Below are 26,483 nucleotides of genomic sequence, written 5' to 3'. Positions count from 1 at the left end.
TTACAGTGGTTTAAAAGGAGAAGGGTCGGGTCTGCTAGGTAACATAGAAATTACAGGCATAGAAGAGCGGAGTCAAAATTATGATTTGTGTGAGAGCGGATTTTGAAACAACATTGAATCAATACCTTCTGCAAACAATACTGAACCTCCAGACCAAGTGCATGTTAGAATTCTTGGACATTCAAACACATTGTGCGTTATATATTTGTGAAATATGAAAACTTGCCTATCATGGGCACTGTATAATAACACTTCTTTCCATCAATGTGGTATTGAAGAGAATTTTAGAATATTCTCCTGAACCGGTTTTTAAAATTGTATCGACCATCATAACCTTTATTATGTTGTATAATTAAAAAAATTATAATCAGTAACTGCACCTGCTTTTTCATCCAGTTCACTCTGCTTTTCCATGTTGTATTTCTTGGAACTTACAGTAAACACCTTAAAGCTTTCTGCATCACTGAAGTGTTTCTAAAACATGATCATAAGACAAAGATTGGAAATCAAGCCAAGACATCTTTTGCAAATATTAGTATTGTTTTTGTCATACAAATGTTTCTACTTTCACTAATGTTAGTGATCTACATAAACAGTACATTTTACCCAACAATTTGTATGTAGATGAAACAATAACTATTTCCAAACAGATAGAATAGAATAGAATTCCCAAATCTCTTCACTTACCTTTACATCTTTTTGTTTGTTGAATTTTTCTCTCACTTTTTTCTTGGTAATTTCATTTCTGGTCAAAATAATGGAGCGAGCATTATCCTTTGCAATCTCCTCAATGTCGTCCGTCTTGGTGCAGATAAAGCTGATGCTTCTACATTCTCCACCAGGTCCAAAGAGGCTAACAGTGCTGTCTAAAATCTCCCAAGATTCCTTTTCTGAAATTGCTCGTGAAATGTCGCTCACAATCCAAACAACCGAGCAGTTCCCTATAAACTGAAACAGTGTCAAGAAAATTGTTCAACAGTAAAGATTTATACATTGGGTATAGAAAATCACCACCACCTTTAAAAAAGGTCAACTTTTTTTGCCTTACAGCCTGAAATAAAAACACAATCTGACTTTTTACTGCATTATTTACACACAGTAACCCACAATATTCAAGCGAAAAAATGTAATTCAGAAAAGTCTGAAAATTAAATACAATTAAAAACAGTAAAATACACCTTTAGAATAAAAGACCCCCCCCCCCCTTAGAATTGTAATTTCAAACTTGCTGAGATATAGCTAACCACCTTCCAGATTACAAATATAGCTAATGGATGTCCATCTTTGTTCAAATGTTGTGATTTTGTTTCGTTCTGTTGTTCATAGAGGACTCCACTATAATTCAAAACAAACAAAGCACTAATGCGGGAAATTATACTTTGAAAAGATCTAAGAGATGAAGTTGTGGAAAGGCACAAGTTAAGGCACATGTATAAGAAAAATTCAAAGGCCTTTTCTATCCCTTTGAGCCAAGTTATTATAATTTTTTACACATGACATTTCCAAACACCTTTCAAGAAACCCAAGCACACTGAAAAATAAAATTCAAGCAAAAACAGTAATCACAGAGAAAACACCATAAATTACACCAGAGCTAAATTATGACCATGTTAAGCCAATGGAAAAGCTAGCCTGAACAAGTCAGTCTTCAGTCTGTTTTGACGATAGAGTCTGAGTTACGTGTTGTTGACGACATGAATAGGAATGCTAGAGGTGTTGATAGAGTTGTAAATGTGGGACAGGAAGAATGAAGTTGTGATGTAGTTTTAAGTCCAAAAGACAAACATTCAAATGATGTAGTATTGAAGGTCTGGAGGGTCTTCACCTTGTAACTAGTGCGGTGGATAAGAACAAGCCCACCACCTCGACCAACAGAGCAAGCTTTTTACTGGTACATATTGCCCGGACGTGTAGCTTTATTAAGTCATTTGGCTGCTGCCAAGTTTCTGTTAAGCACATCACATCAATGTGAGGTTGTTTTATTCCATTTTGTTCTTGAATGTAGCCTGTTGTGATTGGTTTTTGTCCTTTGCTCTTGAATGTAGCTTGTCCGACTATTGTTTTTACCTACATCCTATTAGCTTCCTTTTTAGCCGGCCCAGTTTTGTTCAGCCCTTGTTAAGTCATTGAGTATCTTTACTGTATATGTTACAGCCTGCCTGCCTTGTATTCCTGCTTGTTTTATTTTTTTGTGCCTGCCCACTCTGCGCCTGGCGTCCTGCTCTACCTTTATTGTGACAATCAATCTTTTCCCATGATAACCTCACATAGTTGAAGTGATTTGTTGTTTGGAGATTTAGTGTTCAGCAGAGCAAAGGAGCGGGTTTTAATCTGTGTAAAAGGAGAGCTAGGGTGCAGAAAGTTAGTGACTTTATCCAATGCATGCAGGGGAGTATAAACCACTTGGCAAACTTTACGGTGTGTAATGTGGAGGCGCACCCTCTTCAGATTAAGTAGATATTACAGTTAGGTGACACTGCTGTAAATATTTCCTACACAAGCCCCTATGACAGTACCGATGCGTAATTTCCAAGTCACCATGAGCGTTTAGAGAGAGTGGCGATTTTAGCTGTGCTGATTTAAAACAGTACAATTCAGCAGCAGAGTACCTGATCCACATCCTGTCGAATCACTAACCAGGCCTGGGGACACCGGTTTATTCGTAGCAGGAACATATACTGTATATATATCAGCTTATAACCAGCTATACAGTGAGAATACTTTGGAACTTCCATTGAAAAGGAAAACTTTGCTGAATTATTCCAATAAATACTGAATGTATTTTCTCCCTTGAATTGTGTGGATTCTCTATTATTTAATCAGTGTACGTAACTGTTAAATTCTATCAGTTTCTTCTTTGCATGGAAGAGTTTAAGCTTGCATTTGTTGTTGCCGTGATTTAATATGTTCACAGATAATGATTTTCGTAAGAGTTCCGGAGCACATGCAGTAATGTCCAATACTATGTGTCTGTTTTTAACGGCCATCCAATATTGTTTATTGCCATTTTCCCTTGTGTATAGGGATTTTTCCAGATTTGCTGAATCTTGTAATGACACTGTACAGTAGATGATGATATCCCCAAATGCTTTGCAATTTTATGTTGTGATACGTTATTCTTGGATTGTGGCAAGATTTGCCCATCTTTCATGGAGTGGTGAACCTTTCCCAATCCTCACTTCTGACAGGCCCATCCTCTCTGGAATGATCTTTTAATACCCAATCATGTTACTGACCTGTTGCCAATTGACCTAATTAGTTGTGTGATATTACGTTTTTTAGCATTGCACGTTTCCTCTGTCCCAGCTTTTGTCGGAACGCGTAAGTGGAGCCGGCCTATAAGAGCGAATGTCTCTTACTCACTGACTGACTGACTGACTGACTGAGTGAGTGCCTGACTGATTGACTGACTGACTGACTGACTGACAACCCTGTTAAATAGCGTAGTGGTTAGAGACGCGGACTATGGAACAAGATGTCACAGTCTAAACACATTATGCCTTAGGAACCCTAAAATAAAACAGTTCTGATGGGTATTAGGATTTGTTCACGATAGACAAACTTTGATGGCTAAGTCTGACTGCACTTTGCACCATAGCTGTTGCCAGATAATTAAACCCATGTGTACCTATAATACAAATCAAATATGGGATGAATACAATCTTAAACAGTACATTGGATCATCATAAAAATAATAATAAATAATTACCGACTTCCACATCGTATCTCTGCTCTTGTTGCAGTCTCCATTTCCTGGAAGATCCACCAGCACAACATGCTCCAGTAAGTCTTTACAGTTTGGCACCTTGATTGTTAAACATTTCACAAGCGGCCAATACATTCTTTCAAATGTATCACTGTTTGAGTCACTCAGTACGTAGCAAGCTATCTTTTTAGATAGTTCTTCAGCCTGCAATTGTAACAAGGCATCACATTACACGTATGAACACTTTAAAAATGATCAAAGACAAATAAATATAATATAGAAAAAATACATTAAAAGGCATCCAAGATTTCAAGTTTAATTAAATGTTGAAAAATATTTAAAAGGCTGGTATAGGTTGGTCAAAAGCAGTGTAGTGTCAGAAAATGTAGTTAAAATATTATATTATTATTTTAAAAATTATTTTTAAAGCCTGTGAAGTTTGCAAAAAGTAACTTACTGTGTCACAAAAAAGTTTTTTTTTACATGATGAATAGAATTCAGGGATTTCGAAGAGCTTCTTATCCATTAGTTCTTCTACATTTTTTCCATGTCCCTCTTTTCCATACAAAGCTTTTATCTTTTGATAATCCTCGTCACCATCCTCCACATCAATTTCCTTGTCTTCATCCTCTTCCTCCTTACCAGATTTGACACGTAAGATTGACCATAGCTCATCTTTCCAATCCTAAAACATTTAAAGCATGACAAGTGCATAATATATAAAGTAGCAAAGGCTCTCATTAACTTGCACTTTTTCAGTTAACCTTACTTTTATTTTCACTTTTTAGGGAACTGCCCCTTGTTAAGACAGACGTTAAGACAGTGCTTCTGAACGGAGTTGGTACAGCTCCCCAGGGGGCGTTCAGAGGATGACGGGATGCAAAATATTTTGGAAGGGGGCATTGAGGTGCCCATGGGGGCATTTGTTTTAAGGCGAGTTTACACAGAAGATTCACAACAAATTGAGTGTTAAGTTTCAACTACTGGCAAAAAGCTGTGGTCTGCAACATTAAAACCTGCCAGTTTGCTTCACTGCGATTGGAATAGATGGCATATCGCAACACTTCTTCTCTTCAGTATTTCTGTCAGTTGCTTGTGGCGCAGCTTCACAGGAACGGGACATCAGACTATAATCTATACCAGCGTTTCCCAATCCTGGTCTTCCAGACCCAAAGGGGTGCATGTTTTAGTTTTTACCCTACCACTCACACACCTGATTCCAATTAAAGACCTGATGATATGTTGATTATGTCACTCCAGTGTTTAAGTGCTAGGGCAAAAACAAAATGTGCAGCCCTTTGGGTCCCGAGGACCAGGATTAGGAAACACTGATCTATACAATTTCACCCACATGGCGTTTACTGTGTAACCTACAAGAAAATGGATGAATTTCATTCCCTTAAAAGCGTTTATTTCTCTGAGGGATACACCATGAATGCCTTGTTATCGCAAGGCTTCCACATTTAAAAGAGGGATATTCCGCTGTCGGACTTCTCCTGAAAGCAACTTAGTGTCCAGCATCAAGACGCACATTAAAACACTATTCAATAAAAGTGGCTTTGTTGACATGACTGCAATACAACCAGGCGCTGGACTCTCACTAACTTTCAAGAGTTTTTAACTTATTTTCCTTCTTCCTTCTATTTCCTTCTTAATCCTTCTGCTTTAACCCCTTGATAAGTGCCAGCTTGTCTTCCTTTGGAAAAATTCAAAAGAAAGGTTATTGTTTGGCATTTCTGATTGTCTGGTTGTTTAATTATGATTTGATTGGTAAATTGCTGTTTCTGATTGGCTGCTGTTTGTTTTCCAATGTTCTGTTTAACATTGTACAAAGAACTAATAAATCTGTTGTCATTAAATTATGTACTTTTTGATGATAACAATAATAACAACAATAATAGTCATTATTATTCAGGGAAATTAGCCTTCATCTTATTTGATTGGGGGTGGTAAGGGACCTGGTTAATGGATAGGGGGCGCTGGCCCTAAAAAGAACGACAAGAGAGTTTTCACTGGCATAAATATCTATGCTCTGAGCAAACATGCATCCAGATCCATAGAAAAATACCAGCCTTTCTATTGACACTTTGTGCACAATTATTAAGCAAATCGTACAGTTGATAGATGCTATTTGTGGTGGAGGTAAACTTAATAATAAACGTTAGTCAGTTTAACACAATGCTTAATGGTGTCTCGCGAAATATTCAAACTCGGCGTGATGTTATTACGTGACAAAATGGGTAGCAGGCATTTAGATTCTCTCAAGATGTATTTTATTGTTGAACAATGGATAATATGTTAATCCAAAATATAATTGAACCTCAAACCTGAATGTAAAATAAAAGTTAGTTTTGATCTTTGTCAGGAGAATATATAAGTGTGCAGAATTATTAGGTAACTAAATTACAAAAATAGTTTCTCCCAACTCTCAATTTTATTCTCAATTTTCAAAGAAAGTGTAACAAATAAGTAACACTAAATGGCAATTAGTCTTTAAAAAAATATTCAGTGACCAATATAGCCACCTTTCTTTTCAATAACTGCCATGAGCCTTCCATCCATGAAGTTTGTAAGTTTCTTGATCTGTTCACGATCAACTTTTGCTGAAGCAGCAACCACAGCCACCCAAATGCTGTTCAAAAAGGTGTATTGTCTTCCCTGACTGTAAACCTTGTTTGAGAAGGGTCCACAAATTCTCAATAGCGTTTAAGTCAGATGAGAAAGGGGGCTAGGTCATTATTTGGGCATCTTTAAGGCTGTTGCTTGCTAGCCAACAGTGAAGTACTTGGGTGCATGTGATGGAGAATTGTCTTTCATAAAGAACATGGCCTTCTTGAATGCTGAGGACTTCTTCCTGTACCACTTGTGGCGGATTACAAGGAGAGGTGAGGGGAGTGGTAATTGAAGGAAGGTATCTTGCGGCTCGTTGGCTCCACCCCCGAGCCTTATATGGACTTCCTCTTCCAACACAGACAGGCTGGGATTAATTGGGTAATTAGGTATTGGAGGGTAAAAGGGAAGCAGCTGGTTTTAGGGGGAGAGAGAGGATAGAAGAAGGTGGGACAGCGTGAAGAGACGAGAAAATATAGAACTGGCTGGACTGGCTGACTAACCCCCTGTGTACCGAACTGATTTGGATGAGGACCTGTTGGTTGTTTACCTGTGGACACCCTGTGGATAGAAGACAATGAGAATGGAGTGTGCACCGTGAAGCAGTGAACCGTGAAGCAGTGGCAAAATCCCCTCCTACACTGTGAATTGTCCTTAATAAACTTTCCAACTGTGTTCAACTGTACTCCTGGTGCCGGCTTGTTATTGTGCTGGTGATGTGGAAGCCCACACCCCCGGGCTTGCCACACACTGTTTGAAGAATGTATCTTCCAGAAACTGGCAGTAGGTATGGGAGTTCAGTTTCAGTTCATCTTCAACCCGAAAAGGTCCAACTACCTCATCCTTAATGAGGGCAGCCCATACCAGTATCCCTCCTCCACCTTGCTGGCGCCTGACTCGAAGTGGTGCCATTTCCATTAGTGATCCAGCCACGGGCCCAACCATCTGGTCCATCAAGAGTCCCTCTCATTTCATCTGTCCATAAAACCTTTGAAAAATCTGTCTTCAGGTATTTCTTTGCCCAATCCATACACTTCAATTTGTGAATCTTATTCAGCAGTGGTCTTTTTTCAGCCTTCTTGACCATGGCCATGTGTCTGAGCACTTGACACATTGTACTTCTGGACACTCCAGGTAGTTTGCAGTTCTGAAATATGGTGGCACTGGGGGATAATGGGTTCCTGGTAGCTTCACATTTAAATCTTCTCAAGTTATTTGCAGTTAATTTGCGTGTTGTGTTCTCCATGCATTTTTTGCGCCCCCAGTTCACTATTCGCAACAAAAGATTTGATTGTCTGGTGGCCATGCATCAATGGTTTAGGTATTTCAACAGTGTTACATCCGTCTGAAAGGCATTTGAATTTTTTTCTACTTTTCAGTGACAGTTAAATCTCTTTTTTGACCCATTTTGCCTAAGCTCATGAAGCTGCCTAATAATTATGCACACCTTGATATAAATTGTAATTCACTTTCACTACACCCTCCCTCATTACACAAATATGTATCACCTGAAAATGATTCAATCCAATGAGCATTTAAGTTTACAGTGGATATAAAAAGTCGACACACCCCTATTAAAATGCCAGGTTCTTGTGATTTAAAAGAATGAGACAAAGAGAAATCATGTCAGAACTTTTTCCACCTTTTATGTGACCTAACATGAACAATTCAATTGAAAAACAAACGAAAATCTTTGAGGGGGAAAAATACAACAACAAAAAACTCACAATAACCTGGTTGCATAAGTGTGCACAGCCTTAAACTAATACTTTGTCGAAGCACCTTTTGATTTGATTACAGCACTCAGTATGTTGGGTAGGAATTTATTAGCATGCCACATCTGGACATGGCAATATTTGCCCACTCTTCTTTGCAAAAGCGCTCCAAATCTGGCTTGGTCATTCCAAAACGTTTATCTTCTTCTGGTGAAGCCATGCTTTTGTGGATTTGGATGTATGCTTTGTGTCGTTGTCGTGCTGAAAGGTGAACTTCATCTTCAGCTTTCTAACAGATGCCTGATGGTTTTGTGCCAAAATTGCCTGGTATTTGGAACTGTTCATAATTCCCTCCACCCTGACTAAGGCCCCTGTTCCAGCTGAAGAAAAACAACCCCAAAGCATGACGCTGCCACCACCATGCTTCACTGTGGGTATGGTGTTCTTTGGGTGATGTGCAGGGTTGTTTTTGCTCCAAACAAACCCTGCACATCCTGGAATTATGACCAAAAAGTTAAACCTTGGTTTCATCAGACCATAACACATTTTCCCACAAGCTTTTGGGGGACTTGATGTTTGTTTTGGCAAACTTCAGCCAGGCTTGGATGGTTTTTTTTGTAAGAAAAGGCTTTCGTGTTGCCACCCTACCCCATAGCCCATTCATATGAAGAATATGGGAGATTGTTATCACATATTGCACACAGCCAGTACTTGCCAGAAATTCCTGCAGTTCCGTTAAAGTTGCTGTATGCCTCTTGGAAGCCTCCCTGACCAGTTTTCTTCTCGTCTTTTCATCAATTTTGGAGGGACATCTAGTTCTTGGTAATGTCTCTGTTGTGCCATATTTTCTCCACTTGATGATGACTGTCTTTACTGTGTTCCATGGTATATCTAATGCTTTGGAAATACTTTTGTACCCTTCAGCTGACTGATATCTTTCAATAATCCCTCTGATGATTTGGAAGCTCTCTGCGGACCATGGCTTTTGCTCTAAAATGCTACTAAGAAAATGTCAGGAAAATCCTACTCGAACAGCTGAACTTTATTTGTGATTAACCCTTTGACGCGTACGATCACACCGGTGTGATCAGTCTAGAGTGGTCCCTGAAGCGTATGATCACACCGGTGTGATTAGAACGTATTGTTTAGAACGCACCATTAGAACGCCTAGGTACGAGTGACGTAACAATGGCTGGCCAGACCGCGCTGTTATTTACTCTCATTTAGCTCAAACAGCGTTTATAACTTTATTTCCTGATTGTACTTGTTTCTAGACCACACTATGATATTAACCAGGTAGCAAGCATAAAAAAGGGTTACTTATGTACCAACAGGCAGCCAACACTAGCCGTTATATTTTCTACCATTAACATAATACGCAAAAACGAATGATATTAGCAAATACTATAGAGCATCTAACCATTTCCTGAAAGAGCTGACAACCGTCAAAATCATTGTGTAAAAAGTTACGTTACCAGTTGAGGGTGCTGCTATGCTTTTTGTCAACCAAAGGTGAGTAACTCTAAGACCAGATGGTCATTTACATTTGCCAGTCTTTCGGACAGATTTGCCATCCTGGGAAAACTATGAACTTCATTTTAGCTGCACTGCATTACAGGTCACACTTTGTTAGTTAGCGGTTAGCTGACGTTTGCTAGCGGTTAGCTGAAGTTTGCTAGCTAGCTACAGTTACACATAAACCAGCTTTTGCAGCTCTTTGAATTCGAGTCAAAAAGAGAAGCTTGCAATGCAATGTACAGTATGTAGTTTTCCTTACCTGGCAAAGTGACTGTTCATGTCAACCGTCTGAACACCACTAAATGCATGTAGCTAACGTGGGGTTAATCCAGTCAGTTTGTTTTGGTAGGGTTCACGCACAATAGCTCAATTGGCAGATCTAGTAGCGAACCGATGGCGCAAACAAAAACAGTATTACAGCACAACTTTTGTTGAGAAAAACGTAATCTTCAAAAATCTAAATTTTCACTGATCCCATTTGTCCAAAAATGCAAGAATCGGAATTCATTTTTGAGAGCTTCTGAATAATTACGTAAATAAATGTACACACCACCTATTGCCTGATAGATTGCGTATGTTTTATTGATAAAACAAGTGACGCGTTTCAGTATCTTTCTCGCTGCGATCTTTAGAAAAAGGACTGCATTGTTGGTTCATAATTATTCAATATACATTTTTAACAGTTACTACCGGTAGAGGTTTGTTAATATAATTGAAATAAAAAAACTAGATGCATAACTAGTAAGCAGCGTGGTGTTTTTGGAAAGCTGCAGATTAAATGTATTGTGACGTCACAATCAAATTCTGGAACTCTGAGTGAGTTGAACTCACGCGCAAAAAGAACTCACGCTGGGGGGCCGTTAAGGCATATTTGAAACTCACGCGTGAAAAGGTTAATCAGAGTTACTTTAAATGATGGCAGGTGTGTAATGACTTCTATTTAACATCAGTTTGATTTTGATTGGCTAATTCTGAACACAGCCACACCCCAGTTATAAGAGGGTGTGGACACTTATGCAACCAGGTTATTGTAAGGTTTTTATTTTTCCTTTTTCCCCCCTCGAAGATTTCAGTGTTTTTCAATTGAATTGTTCACATTATAGGTCACATTAAAAGTGGAAAAGGTTCTGACATAATTTCTTTGTCTCATTCTTTTGCATCACAACGACCTGGCATTTTAACAGGGGTGTGTAGACTTATATCCACTGTATATTGTTTGGAGTTGGAAAATGTGCATAGAAATAATAATATGATCAGAATACTCACTTGCCAAATAATTGTACACGCAGTGTATATTAGTTCAGTTCTAAACAATCTCTGTAATACGAGTGTACAGGCCAAAAGTTCGGACACACCTTCTCATTCAATGTGTTTCCTTTATTTTCATGACTATTTACATTGTAGATTCTCACTAAAGGCACCAAAACTATTAATGAACACATGTGGAATTATGTACTCAACAAAAAAGTGTGAAATAACTGAAAAATATTCTAGTTTCTTCAAAGTAGCCACCCTTTGCTCTGATTTCTGCTTTGCACACTGTTGGCATTCTCTTGATGAGCTTCAAGAGGTAGTCACCTGAAATGGTTTTCCAACAGTCTAGAAGGAGTTCCCAGAGATGCTTAGCACTTGTTGGCCCTTTTGCCTTCACTCTGCGGTCCAGCTCACCCCAAACCATCTCGACTGGGTTCAGGTCCGGTGACTGTGGAGGACAGGTCATCTGTTGCAGCACTCCATCACTCTCCTTCTTGGTCAAATAGCCCTTACACAGCCTGGAGGTTTGTTTGGGGTCGTTGTCCTGTTGAAAAAAAATTGTCCAACTAAACGCAAACCGGATGGAATGGCATGTCGCTGCAGGATGCTGTGGTAGCCATGCTGGTTCAGTATGCTGGTTCCATTCCTTGTGTTTCTTGGCCCAAACAAATCTCTTCTGCTTGTTGCCTCTCATTAGCAGTGGTTTCCTAGCAGCTACTTGACCATGAAGGCCTGATTCACACAGTCTCCTCTCAACAGTTGTTCTAGAGATGTGTCTGCTGCTAGAACTCTGTGTGGCATTCAACTGGTCTGAGCTGCTGTTAACCTGCAATTTCTGAGGCTGGTGACTCAGATGAACTTATCCTCAGCAGCAGAGGTGACTCTTGGTCTTCCTTTCCTGGGGCGGTCCTCATGTGAGCCAGTTTCATTGTAGCACTTGATGGTTTTTGCGACTGCACTTGGGGACACATTCAAAGGTTTCGCAATTTTCCGGACTGACTGACCTTCATTTGTTAAAGTAATGAAGGCTACTTGTTTCTCTTTACTTAGCTGATTGGTTCTTGCCATAATATGAATTCTAACAGTTGTCCAATAGGGCTGTCGGCTGTGTATCAACCTGACTTCTGACCAACACAACTGTTGGTCCCAACCCCATTAATAAGGGAATAAAATCCACTAATTAACCCTGACAAGGCACACCTGTGAAGTGAAAACCATTTCAGGTGACTACCTCTTGAAGCTCATTGAGAGAACACCAAGGGTTTGCAGCGCTATCAAAAAACCAAAGGGTGGCTACTAAATATAAGACATGTTTTCAGTTATTTTACACTTTTTTGTTAAGTACATAATTCCATGTGTTCATTCATAGTTTTGATGCCTTCAGTGAGAATCTACAAAGTAAATAGTCATGAAAATAAAGAAAATGCATTGAATGAGGTGTGTCCAAACTTTGGGCACAAATTATTGTTTACATTTTCTTGTGTGAACGATGCTCATATTAATAATTATTGTAAGTATAGTTCAAATGTATGGATGTCACTGTGTTAAATAAGGAGGATCAAATGAGTCAAAATTAAATAAATACATGTATAAATATCATATTTAAGGGGCACATTATTGTGAAATATTTTTATAATGCCATTTTTCAAAACAGAATTATATTTAATAATAATACTTTAATATTTTATTTCCAAATGGGTTTTTTCATCAAAATATTTTATAATATTAATATGACTATTATATGTTCTATTTGTAATAATACAATTTCAGAATCTTTTTTATAATATTATAGCCTTTGTCATAATTTCATGATTTATATCATAATTCCATGGTTACTTAGTATCATGTCGTTTTTTTTTCAGAATTAGGATTTGGCAGGATAGACAAACATTTCGCTGGCTACACGATTCTCTCGTCTTTTTACTTGACAAAAAAGTTATTGTCACCTATATTGATAGTTATTGTATCAGTGTCATTCATGAATGGCTAATAAGCTGTTAAAACCGCCAGTAGCAAAAGCCATACTGTTCATTGATGCTATTTGTGGTGGAGGTAATCTTAATAATAAACATTAGTCAGTTTAACACAGTGCTTACTGGCATCTAGTGACACATTCAAACTGATGTTAATATGTGACAAAATGCGTAGCAGACATAAAGCTGCGTGGCATAGTGGTTAAAGACACAGCCTCTTACGTGGGAGACCTGGGTTTGAATCAAAACTGATCACTTTTTATTGCAGGCCGGCTGAACTAGACATGCCTAGTTTCTTGTTTCTTATGATCCAGCTTTGACAACCTCTTTCCAACAATTGCTCACAAGATTCACCCAGGTGTTTCAGCTTGGGTTATTCTGCTGTCCTTGTCGGTTTCTGGTCCTTCATTTCTGTTTGTACTGCAACCCCATCAGAAATATTGTGAAGAACACTGTTGTATACTGCATAGTATTATTGTAATGGAAGTGATTTGGTCAAATGGGGTAAAGGTTAATTTGTCCTAATTACAGTATAAGTACAGCTCACACAAGCTAGGCTCCTTGTTCCTTATCAACGACACACAATTCATGCAAGAAACACCACATTCTTCTTTTAACCATTATTAAAGACACATTCACATAAGACACCTTGGTGTTAAGTTCGGTTCCTTTGGTGTAACTCACTGCCATCACATGATGGTGTACAAAATACTACTATTAACATTAACACTGCAATATTATAATAGCAATACCGATGGCAATGAGCAAGGTACGCAGTACCAATCACCCCGCAGAAGGAAACAAAACGGACAGGTGGAGGCTGGGGTGGTTAGAGGATTTAGCAACCACATGCAAGATGACTTGCAGAAAAGCAGACAGAATGAGTACCCTGACCAACTTGAATAGACCGCCATATAAGATAAGGAATCTTGAGATTCGATTTTGATGTCAGCTTATGCAATGCTGAGCCAATGACGCTCAGGTTCCCTGGCTGAACTAGTTGTGTCCATTACTAAGCACTATTGTTAAATAAAAAGACGGCAATCCTATTAATATTTCCCAGCAGGTTATGTTGCAGGCTAACTTCTATAATTGCTTGTTATAATGTATGTGTTTTTTCATGATAAGTTGAGTTGCACACAATCATACAAATAAACTACAACTCAACTACAAATAAAACACATTTCCCTAAACTATTAATGTTTTACTTGAACTTATTTCACCTGTATTTGAAATGGTTGTTCCATTCTAAATTTCCTGTTGATATCTAACTTAAGCAAATATATTTGTGGTCACAGTTTTTTTAATCTACAGGGAGCGCAAACTGGTTGATATTCTATTAAATATTTAAAAAGCAAGCACGAAAAAAAACATGTTGTTAATTGACATTGTATTGTTGTTATTTCTACTGTGCAATTTGCTCCTTATAATGCAATGGGTAAATTAGTGACAGACATTGATTCAGACTTTGGTTTGCAGTAGGTTCCCAAATGTTTCAAAGTCTATTACTAATTGTACTATTCCCCAAGACACCACATACCAAAACATTGTGTTATAGGACATAAACAGAAGGAACATATACTATTACCTGCACTGTAATGAATTCAATCTCTGCGATGTATTTCTCATTAATCATATTGGCCTCCACCTGAATCATCACTGAGGTACACGCCCCTTGGTTTCCAGAAGGAAGCAGTTTCGTCTTACCCAAGATGGCGTTTATTAAGGAGCTCTTACCAGCTCCAGTCTTCCCAAAAACACCCACCATCTCTTTTCTGTCTTCATCCAACACATCAATTTTACTTCTGTTATAAGTGAACAACAAACATTATTAAAGCAATTTAAGAAATGGCAGACACTATATGAATCTTTTCATATGGCATGTTGTGTGTCTACATTTTAAAATAAAATAGGTCTACCTGAGGAAGTCAGTAAGTTTTGTAGAAGGCATTCTATCCAGCTTGCCTCGGACTCTTTGCATTATCTTCTTCACCTCTGCCTTTTGTTCACTGTCTGGAAGAAGATCACCAACAGATATCAATTTGTTGTACATTAATATTTTGCCTTTAAACAACAGGACTGCATATCTGTGAGGTAATCAGCACACTCACATATTTATGTCTGGTTAAAATTTTTCAATCCAGACATAAGTAATATTGCAAGGTTTACCCTTTATTTGTCTGCATTATTTGCAATCTTAGATGGCCACTATTAGCAATATAGTAGACTATAACATTAACACTAGAACCGGCAGGCCTTTTAGACCCCCAGTATCCGCCAAAGCCGAATGCCGTTTGGGTGTCATTAGCATACAAATCTACGGTGGCCCGGAAGTGCAAAATACATCCGGTAATATAATTACACACCCCCAACAAAGATTCTCCCCCTAATAGCACAAAACACAACTAAAATTACAATTACACTCCCTCATAAAAATTACTCCCCCCAATAGCAGAAAATACAACCAATAATACAATTATACATCCCAAATAAAAGTACAATCCCCAATAGCACAAAACACAACCATTAATACAATTACACCCAACCCAATAAAAAAATACTGCTCCCAAAAGTGTAAAACACAACCACTAATATAATTACACACCCCCAATAAAAATAATAATAATAATAAAACATACTCACAAATACAAATACACACACCCCATAAATATACTCCCCCTAATAGCGCAAAATGACACAATGACACAAAGGGTACAAGACTGTCGTCGCTGATTGGACGCACAGCCTGTTATTCAAGGTAAATTGGAAATGACGGTTTAGTAGCTAGCTGTTTAGCTATGGTTTCAAAGAGGCAAAGAGAGAGTGATATAACAAGACAGGAACGTGCATTTCCCTTACAGTGGCAATACATTAAACGAACGTACACAGTTTCAGTCGGTTTGCCTAGTATAGTGACCTTGGTAACACCATTACTCTTCTATATCAATTATCTGTCTCTGTTTGGAGTAGTGGGTAGTGCTCCCGGTTGTAGAGCGGCAGGACCAGGTTTCGAGATGCTACCAGTCAAAACGAGGTGCTTTTAAAATTTGTTTAATCATTTTAATGTTGTGAAAAGTTGACGACATGACTAAGAATATCTCAGAATTGAGGTTATCTATCTCTGTCTGGTGCTGTTCATGCATTGCTGATGTGTACAGGGTGAGAGTTGATTGTGTTCACAAATGAATGATTCCCATGGAATTAACGTATTTACAAATAATGCAGCAGTTGATGGCTGGACATATAGACAGCAAGCTGGTGAAGATTTACATCTCTGGATATTATCTAATTCGATAAATTGCCGACCCAGTAAGCTGCTGTCACAGTTAAGTCATTCCATTAGATCTACAGTGGGGAGAACAAGTATTTGATACACTGCTGATTTTGCAGGTTTTCCTATTTACAAAGCATGTAGAGGTCTGTAATTTTTACCATAGGTACACTTCAACTTCAAAAATACAGAAAATCACATTGTATAATTTTTTTATAATTAATTTTATTGCATGACATAAGTATTTGATAACCAACCAACCAGTAAGAATTCCGGCTCTAACAGACCTGTTAGTTTTTCTTTAAGAAGCCCTCCTGTTCTCCACTCTTTACCTGTATTACCTGCACCTGTTTAAACTTGTTACCTGTATAAAAGACACCTGTCCACACACTCAATCAAACAGACTCCAACCTCTCCACAATGGCCAAGACCAGAGAGCTGTGTAAAGACATCATGGAAAAAATTGTAGACCTGCACAAGGCTGAGATGGGCTACAGGACAATAGGCAAGCAGCTTGGTGAGAAGGCAACAACTGTTGGAGCAATTATTAGAAAATGGAAGAAGTTCAAGATGACTGTCAATCTCCCTCGGTCTGGGGCTCCATGCAAGATCTCACCTCGTGGGGAATCAATGATCATGAGGAAGTTGAGGGATCAGCCCAGAACTACACAGCAGGACCTGGTCAATGACCTAAAGAGAGCTGGGACCACAGTCTCAAAGAAAACCATTAGTAACACACTACGCCGTCATGGATTAAAATCCTGCAGCGCACGCAAGGTCCCCCTGCTCAAGCCAGCGCATGTCCAGGCCCGTCTGAAGTTTGCCAATGACCATCTGGATGATTCAGAGGAGGAATGGGAGAAGGTCATGTGGTCTGATGAGACAAAAATAGAGCTTTTTGGTCTAAACTCCAATCGCCGTGTTTGGGGGAAGAAGGATGAGTACAACCCCAAGAACACCATTCCAACCATGAAGCATGGAGGTGGAAACATCATTCTTTGGGGATTATTTTAGGCAAAGGGGACAGGATGACTGCACCATATCGAGGGGAAGAAGGATGTGGCCATGTACCGCAAGATCTTGGCCAACAACCTCCTTCCCTCAGTAAGAGCATTGAAGATGGGTCGTGGCTGGGTCTTCCAGCATGACAACGACCTGAAACACACAGCCAGGGCAACTAAGGAGTGGTTCCGTAAAAAGCAATCTCAAGGTCCTGGAGTGGCCTAGCCAGTCTCCAGACCTGAACCCAATCGAAAATCTTTGGAGGGAGCTGAATGTCTGTATTGCCCAGCGACAGCCCAGAAACCTGAAGGATCTGGAGAAGGTCTGTATGGAGGAGTGGGCCAAAATCCCTGCTGCAGTGTGTGCAAACCTGGTCGAGAACTACATGAAACGTATGATCTCTGTAATTGCAAACAAGGGTTTCTGTATCAAATATTAAGTTCTGCTTTTCTGATGTATCAAATACTTATGTCATGCAATAACATGCAAATTAATTACTTAAAAATCATACAATGTGATTTTCTGGATTATTTTTTTAGATTGCGTTACTCACAGTTGAAGAGTACCTATTATAAAAATTACAGACTTCTTGCTTTGTTAGTGGGAAAACCTGCAAAATTGGCAGTGTATCAAATACTTGTTCTCCCCACTGTATGAGCAAAGTGGACCATGAGATGTTATACATGGAATACGATCCATTCGACCTTTGATACGCAGTGTTTTTAACCACTACGCCACGGTGCTAGTCAGTGTTTTTAACCACTACGCCACGGTGCTAGTCAGTGTTTTTAACCACTACGCCACGGTGCTAGTCAGTGTTTTTAACCAGTACGCCACGGTGCTAGTCAGTGTTTTTAACCAGTACGCCACGGTGCTAGTCAGTGTTTTTAACCACTACGCCACGGTGCTATAGGGGACAGCAGGGTGAATTGAGCCATATAATCTAAAATAAACAGTTTTCAAAATGATTCTACAAAAGAGGTCTATTGAGCATAGGAAGAAGATGAGCCACACTCTGGTAAATTGTGACATTGATTATGTTGAAATAAAACAGAACATTTTCACCTCATAGGCTAATGCTATATCAAAGCAAGAAATATTGAAATACCAAATGACTTCCTAAAGGCCAATTTTCTAAACCAAGGCCTTTCAAAATGTTGAACAAAATCGACGTAATGTTTATGTGGTGCATTCTGAACTGCCATAGTCAGTGGTGTTGTTAAGCAAAATGTTTAAGTCACTTTATTCTGAGCCACTGTAGGCAATTGTTTTATTCTTGGTTTTGATTCATTTTGACCCTATCAGGGCATTCTTCTTCTCTTTTTCAGTCTTTTTCTTTTCTCTTTCATTGTGCACCTTCTCCAGCTCTTGCTTTTCTTGTGTGTTGGGCAATCATATTTTTTCTTTTTCATTCTAGGTTTAGTTACTCTGGCTTTAAGGAAGGGAACTATATTTCCTGGGGACACACATACCAAATTGGTAGGAGAACCAGTAGCATCACTTACGGACGAGTGTTCAGGATTCATGGTACAAGCAAAGTAGCAGGTGGCTCCTCTGGGGCTGGTACTGCTGATGAGCAATCAGAACTCATGGGATAGGTTGATGGTACAGACAGGTCCTTGGCTCAACTTACCCCAACCCTTTTGGCTCAAATAACTGTCTCCACCATTTTAACAAACTTGTATAATCCAGCAGTTTAGAGCTAAAGTACTAGTCAAAAGTGGTCTCTTGTTAACAGCATAGCCTCACGTTGCAACTTCCTAAAGCACTTACACGTGTGAGATTTTTTCAAACTTGTCTGTAATTGTTCAGATACAAGAATCAGGACTCCTTGAACATAAAAATAAAAATCACTTGGAATGGCAAAAAACAGTTTCTTTTAAATGCATAGCTCTAGTGCCCAAGATCAGTGGTCCTTAAAGTGGGGGGCGTTGCCAGATGATTTTGGGGGTGTCGCATGATGATTTCTAGAAATGTCATCGTCACAGAACAAACTGGTTGGTTGAATCAGTTGCACGGGTTAACAGTAGCCTATCTACAGAGCCACACTTGCTGCTGTGTGCATATATTTAGTTATAAATAAACATTGCCTACAGTGGCTTATCCATAGCTCTACAAAAGTGTCTAAGAGCTGATGAAAGCATTCCTTCAGAAAAGGAAAATTTACTTCCAATGATAATAAGCCTACGTGAAATAAGAAGGCCCTCCAGGCCGACAACCCATTCAAACGTCAAAGAAAATCAAGAGGAATTCATTGTTTGGATTCACATCATCCTCAAAGTTCTTTGTTCAGTGGTTCTTGCACACTGAAGTTTAAAGCCAGTGAAACTGAAAAGACATTTGCAGACCAAGCATCCCTTTCATGTTGATAAATCAACAAGTTTTTTCAGCCGAAAGTAGGCAGAGCTATGTACTATTAAAATAGTAAATTCCATTAAATCACATCCTAGGAACACCAGGCTGTTCGTCCCCCTCGGCCTAGAGATGGTCACGGAACGTGATGCCCTGCTGGTCCATACTGCGATCAAGTGGCTTTCACGTGGGAAGGTTCTCATCCACCAGTTTGAGCAGCGTGATGAGGTGCGCATTTTCCTAAATTAGCTGGGTACCAACTCGCGGACCACCTGACAGATCCCAAGTGGATGCAAAATCTTGTTGTTTTTCTGATAAACCTAATGTACTTAAATACTCAATCCAAGGCAAGTAAAAATATAGGCCTATTGTTGTTTATCCGATAAAATCGATGCATTCACGAAAAAGTTGGAGAGATGAGCTGTGCAAGCTAAAGGCGGCAATGTCGTAATGTTTCCTGAGCTGTAGGAATTTGTGTAGGGTAATGAAATAGATTTCAATAACATGATGGAAATGATCACTTCACATATCGAAGGCCTTCTGGATTTATGTACTTCCCAAATGAGACAACTCCACAACGATATGACTGCATATGACGACCGTTCACTGGGCAACTGAGGATTATCGGTCATCTGACCTGGAGGACGCACTGATGGAGCTGTCCAGTGATTGGACCTTAAAGGAAATGTTTGCCACAGTGACACTTGCTGTAATCTGGATTTCAGTTGCAGAGAAAAACCCATGACTATCCAAACCAAAGCAGAGAAAGATGTACTGATTCCATTTGGAATCAACCAACCAAATTGAGGCAACATTTTCCACATTGAAATGTATTTAAAACAAATACATATGTCTTAATGTGGAGGACGATCTACAAGTTGCCATTTCGGCACTCAAACCCAGGATGCAACTGTTGTACTACAAAAAGCAGGCCCACCCATCACTTATAAATAAATAAACAATACCTTAGAGAACTGAAAGAAGGTAATTCATAATACCGGCTAATAGTTAATAAGGATTATTTTATTAGTCATCTATGTGTCATGTTGATTGAGGCCTAAAATTGTGTGCGCATGCGTGTGAGGGGGTTGCGATGTTTTAAACATTTGTTTTGGAGGTTGCAAGTGAAAAAGAACCCCATCCTTAGATTACTGGCTTATAAAATGTGTTTATATAGTGGATATAAAAATCTACACACCCCTGTTAAAATGCCAGGTTCTTGTGATGTGAAAGGATGAGATAAAAATATATATAATGTCAGAACTTTTTCCACCTGTAATGTGACCTATAAAGTGAAAAATTCTATTGAAAAACAAATCTTGGAGGGGGAAAAATAAAAAACAAAAAACTCACAATATCCTGGTTGAATAAGTGTGCACACCCTCTTATAACTGGGGATGTGGCTGTGTAGACTTGATATCCACTGTACATATGGTTGGGTTTATCATTGATGTTTCAATATGCTGCAAATCACAGTACATCAACATTCTGACCAGAAATTACAGGAATGCTCAGTTGTGAATCTTCCACAAGTAAAAGGTGATTGGCACATTCACATACAGCTCCGGAAAATATGAGACCACTGCACCTTTTTCTAAAAGGTTTTGAGTGAGGAACTGAAGGGTTAAATTAAGAGACCACTGCAAATTTATCACTTCTGTTACTTGTTTTGAAAGAAAAAAAAGAAGGTGCAGGAGTTGTATGTCAAAAGTTATAAAATCTTGCAAGGTTGTTCCTTTATTTGTCTTTAAATTGTCACTCTGTTGAACAAAGTATAGTATTTGGCCAAACGTATGTAGACACACAACCATCACACTTATTTGAGCTTGTTGGACATTCCATTTCAAAACCACAGACATTAATATGCAGTTGCCATCCCCCCTTTGTAGCTATATCAGCTGCCACTCTTCTGGGAAGGCCTTCCACAAGATTTTGGAATGTCTCTGTGGGAATTTATGCCCATTAAGCCAAAAGAGCACTAAGGATAGACACTGATGTTGGATGGGAAGGCCTGGCTCGAAATCACAGTTTCAATTCATCCCAAATGGGGTTGGTCAGGACTCGAAAAAGCTTGTTGAACCATGTCTTTATGGACCCTGATTTTTGAACAGGGGCACAGTCATGCTGGAACAGGAAAGGGCCTTCCCCAAATCGTTCCCACATAGTTGGAAGCACCCAAATGTCAAACAAATCTTTGTATCCTGTAGCATTAAGATGACTCTTCACTGCAACTAAGAGGCCAAACACAGCCCCAGATCATTGTCCCTCCTCCACCAAACTTAGATTAGGCACTGTGCATTCCGGTAGGCATTCTCCAGGCATCTGCCAAACCCAGATTTGACCATCAGACTGCCAGAAGATGAAGCATGTTTCCTCACTCCAGAGAAAACGTTTCCACTGCTCCAGTGTCCAATGGCAGTATGCTTTACAGCACTCCAGCAAATGCTTGGCATTGCGCATGTTAATGTGAGGCTTGCATACAGTTGCTCGGCCATGGAAACCCAATTAATGAAGCTCCTGACACACAGTTCTTGTGCTGATGTTGCCTCAGAGGCAGTTTGGAACTCTGTGGTGAGTGATGCAACAGATGATAAGCAATTTTTACGTGTCAGCACTCGGCAGCCCCGCTGTGCATTTGCGTGGTCTACCTCGGTTGCTGGGCTGTTGCACCTTGAAGATTCCACTTCACAATTATAGCCCTTACAGTTGACCGGAGCAGATGTAGTAGTGCAGCAATTTCACAAAATGACTTTTGGCATCCTATGACATTTCAATGTTTAAAGTCACTTAACTCTTCAGTGCGACCCATTGTACTGTCAGTGTTTGTATATGGAGATTTCATGGCCATGCATTGGATTTTATGCACCTGTGATCAATGGGTGTGGCTGAAACACCTGAACTCAATGATTAGTGGGGGTGTCCACATACTTTTGGCCATATATTGTATCTGGCAGATAGAGAAAATATATAAATGAAATAAACTACATTTAATTCATTGAGGTCAATATAAAAAAAACTCTTACCTACCAAACATTGGAGGTAGATCGATGGATGCAGCCATACACTTCTGCTTCTTTCGTTGCATGTTTGCATTGGCTACCTCATGTTTCCTTTTCTCTGGAAATAATTGGATGCATTTTTATATGAATACTCAAATCTATACAGCATTCACAGAAGGTTATTGAGAACAATGCCATAGGTTTGCAATAGTAGACATTTCTGATACTGACAGTTGTCTAAGAAAATCTCTTGGAGATCCTCTCTAGCCATTGGAGAATGGCTTTGTGTGAGTTCCAGTCAAAATGTTTTCAAATCAAATTCTTGGTGTCCTGTTCAATTTCTTTATACGTTTAATTTTTCTGGTGTCCTGTTCAATTTTAGGAGGACCTGAGTTTTTGGACCATGCCTCAGGACTACCTAGACTGACGACTCCTAGCTTTCCCTATAAAAGTCCTACTGGTTGTGCTGCAGATCTACTTTCTGCCTGACAATTCCTGTTGTCACTGCCCACAGGCAACCTGGTTGTCCCTTTCCTTGTTCACCTAGATGTGCAGCTGATCTGGATTCTGCTTAAGCTCACATGTATTTAGTGACCCGAAATATTGTATTTAGTGACCCAAAATATGAATGTGTCCCTACAAGGTCATGTACTCTAATAATATTCAACCAACACAGCCGAAGAGTACTGGCCAACCCTAAGAGTCTAGCTCCACTCTAGGTTTCTTTCTACAGTGAAAAAAATTAGAAACGCAATTCTTTTGTTTTTGGCCTTTTATTGTGGCCAGCCTAAGGCACACTTGTGCAATAATCATGCCGTCTAATCAGCATCTTGATATGCCACACTTTTGAGGTGGATGGATTATCTCGGCAAAGGAGAAGTGCTCACTAACACAGATTTAGATTGATTTGTGAACAATATTTGAGGGAAATAGGCCTTTTGAGTACATAGAGAAAGTCTTAGATCTTTGAGTTCAACTCATGATAAATGGGGGCAAAAACAAAAGTGTTGCGCTTATAATTTTGTTCAGTGCAGTTTCTGACCCTCCAATGGAGTGTTCCCTAGCAAATGTGCATCAATTTATTTATGTTGCTTGCTCTTTGGGGATTTTGGCTGGGTGTCTGGACAAGCAGTTTTTGAGAACTGCTGATTTAAAAGTGTTTTCATGAAATGTATTTGATTGATTGGCTGTGCTTTTTACCTGAAAGAAGTTTATCCACACTGGTTGAGGGCATACTCTGAAGAAACAAGAAAATTATCATCATGGTTAAGGCATAATTTTACAAAACTTACAACACAAACAAAAACATACATCCTCTTAATGGAATAAAATGTGATCAGATATGTCATGTCTGAAATTGTAATCCTTATTATGTGAGATGGTGATAGAAATGCCTTCATGCACAAACATTAATATAAAAACATTGCAATGTGTATTATGTGGCCTTCCCACAATCAAAGAGGAAATGATCCTGCAGATGAGGTTATGAACATGACTTGTATCTTTGTGATACAGCTATTTGGAGAACTACGATCAAACAAAGGTGTGTAGGTTTATCTAAATAAGAATTGTGCTTTGTAATATAAAATATGTCCTTTAGGGGTGAGGATTTATGTATATAGTTAGAGGTAAAAAGTACATTTCCTGAGGAACTCTTGGCTGTTTTAATGGAAGCTGTTGATGACGTGGCCACTTCAAAGTTCTCATCAACATTGCTGTGTTTGTTCTGTTCCTGCAATTAAAAAACACGAGACATGCCGAGACACTTGTAAGGCAATGAATAATTGATGTACAATAATGTTTAGTTGAATCTAATGTTTTCTAATTTAGACTGTAGTTAGAAAAGCTAACCTTGTGCTGAAACATACAGTTTCCTGCAATATGCTAAGACATTTGTAAGCTGAAGAATATATGCTGGTGCAGTGGATTTACTCAGATAAGAATGAATGCAAACTATTTACCCTACACATACAGATACACACGTAAAACCTGGTATCTGTCTTTTCCGTAAACTTTTGTTAAAATTCCTATCATTTGTTATCTATACCTTTAGAAGTTTGTGTTTGTGGGCAAATTTTGTCCGAGGACCTATTTTTGGGATCAAGTGGATGAAATCTTTCTCTTCCAGTAAAAGAAAACCTTCTTTGTCTATTTCTTGCTCTGAAATTCAGGAAAAATATATTAAAAAGACATGAGATGAGATTAACAAATACACCTGTGCTTACTCTTGAGTTGATATCATTACAGTACTAATGTATAATAATGCAATATATTAATTCATAATACAACATTACTAATACCACACTTCTACTACTATTATTATTATACAGCCTAATATACTATGTACAAATCATTAAACATTTTCACCTTCAAAATTCTTAATCCATTGACTGAGGTCCCACTTTGTCAATATGTCTCTGACAAAATCTGATGATGCCATGACAGTTCACTATGAACAGAATAAATACAGTTTAATTAAGATGAAAAGAGGATTTGCAAAAACATTTGCTACATAGTAATAGTAGTATGTTGACAATACATGTTCTAATCAAATATTCAAATATAGTAGGAAGCAGAGAGACTTTGGAAGAGAATGCAGATGTTTTTTTCTGAAAACCTATACTGTTAGGTTCTGGTTTTGACGTTTTTTTAACAGTTGTAGTTTTAGTTTGTTGTATTTTGTTGTATTTATGTTTTATTTTTTCATTCCATGTTATATTTCTATGCTTGGTAAAATGTTCATTAATGTTCACCCCCACTTTTTAGCACCTCCTATAAATTGCATTTGATTGCATGTTTTCCGATTACCTACCTGTAACCCTGCGTTTTCCCCTGCCTAGACAAACCCGACAACTGCACGCACCTGTTTACCGCACTGGACCTCAGAGCCACCCTGCACCTAGATTCCACACCAACACACAGCCACTCGGCCCACCCCCCAGCACCTTCCTCCCAGTTCCTGTTTTTCTTTTTTTTTACTGTTATTTTCTGGTTCCATTTTCATGAAATGTAAAAAAGTCTGACAGTTTAGTTTTCCAGTGTTCAGTAGAATAACAGGAATAGTTCCAGTAGGTAGGCAGGAACAAGGGAAGTGCTGCATTTATATTTAAATGTATCCAAAACAGATACATTCCCCTGGGGTTATCTCAGGACCAAATTGTGCAACAAAATGTTGTTGCATACTAGGATCCAGTCCAGTCCATCTACCAGTCCACATAGACAAGGGCCCTCTACCCTTACAATAAGATGGCATTATCAATATGTACAATTGTTTGTTAAACTTTACAGAACAGTTTCCTGTTTCAAGTACACCCCTATAGGCCTAGTGAACACTCAAATTAGAAAATAACAATGGAACAGATCCAAATCTCTGTTACAACACAACAGATTTGCCTCCTGCCACAAATTGGTGCAAGCTGCTCCTCATAAGAACATAGTCATTGTATTGCATAACCAAACTATTCTTAGAGGTGATTTCGTTGGACCCAGACCTTTTGTTTGGAGACAAATGCAGGGATGGTACGTACTGTGTTTGCTCTTACGCTGCTAATATCACAGCCTGGATGAATGCAAAACCCTGTCTATGGGCATCATGATATTGTTTCAACCTTACAACCTGTCACAAACCAACAGCAGTGTCCAAATCCATATCCTGTCACTAGAGGTGTTCTTAAGGGAAACAATAATAAGTATGATTAACAATTGTATGATGTAAATCTAGTTATGATCCAAATGTTATATAACCTATCCAACAGTCAGTCAGCATTTCAGGCCCATTACAGCACAGATGACAGAACATAGACATGGTTACAGAAAAAAATAGAGGATCTGATTTCAGACTTTAAGGGCATATTAGCTGTTAGAGTCACGCACACCAGTGTAAGGTGGGGTCTAATTTCAGATGTATATATATATATAATATATTTCAATAAGCCAAACAATCACAATCAGTGGCTTGGATTTCAAACCAAATGGCTACATCATTCAAGCAGTTATGACAGAAAATGTGTTTTGCTTTGTATTGTTTAGATTGGTAGCAGAAAAATTATGGTTACGCAAATGCAAACAACATATTATACATCC

The 26,483-nt window shown here is 38.8% G+C and overlaps 2 protein-coding genes across 3 annotated transcripts in view; both read right to left on the bottom strand.

The window, feature by feature from the left end:
- Positions 1–26,483, bottom strand: part of LOC117595221 (nuclear GTPase SLIP-GC-like) — a 772,829-nt gene that overhangs the window by 609,416 nt on the left and 136,930 nt on the right. The gene's annotated exons all lie outside the window — the stretch shown is intronic.
- The window catches only part of LOC105008948 (nuclear GTPase SLIP-GC-like), a 50,587-nt gene that overhangs the window by 23,350 nt on the left and 754 nt on the right, over positions 1–26,483 (bottom strand). Inside the window, exons 2-12 of one of the 2 annotated variants that reach the window (XM_034294994.1) lie at positions 24,768–24,849; positions 24,448–24,560; positions 24,040–24,132; positions 23,601–23,637; positions 22,429–22,518; positions 14,696–14,789; positions 14,365–14,581; positions 4,164–4,391; positions 3,710–3,910; positions 688–948; positions 381–474 (exon numbers count right to left, since the gene is read on the bottom strand). In XM_034294994.1, coding sequence (XP_034150885.1) covers positions 381–474; positions 688–948; positions 3,710–3,910; positions 4,164–4,391; positions 14,365–14,581; positions 14,696–14,789; positions 22,429–22,518; positions 23,601–23,637; positions 24,040–24,132; positions 24,448–24,560; positions 24,768–24,840 — 1,501 coding nt within the window. In that variant the 5' untranslated portion in view covers positions 24,841–24,849. Of the gene's footprint in view, positions 1–380; positions 475–687; positions 949–3,709; positions 3,911–4,163; positions 4,392–14,364; positions 14,582–14,695; positions 14,790–22,424; positions 22,519–23,600; positions 23,638–24,039; positions 24,133–24,447; positions 24,561–24,767; positions 24,850–26,483 lie in introns of those variants that run through there. The other variant, XM_034294995.1, reaches the window with a different exon arrangement.

This window comes from Esox lucius, chromosome 11, assembly GCF_011004845.1.
Source record: "Esox lucius isolate fEsoLuc1 chromosome 11, fEsoLuc1.pri, whole genome shotgun sequence".
NCBI lineage: Eukaryota > Metazoa > Chordata > Actinopteri > Esociformes > Esocidae > Esox > Esox lucius.
This window is presented reverse-complemented; position numbering and strand designations above follow the sequence as displayed.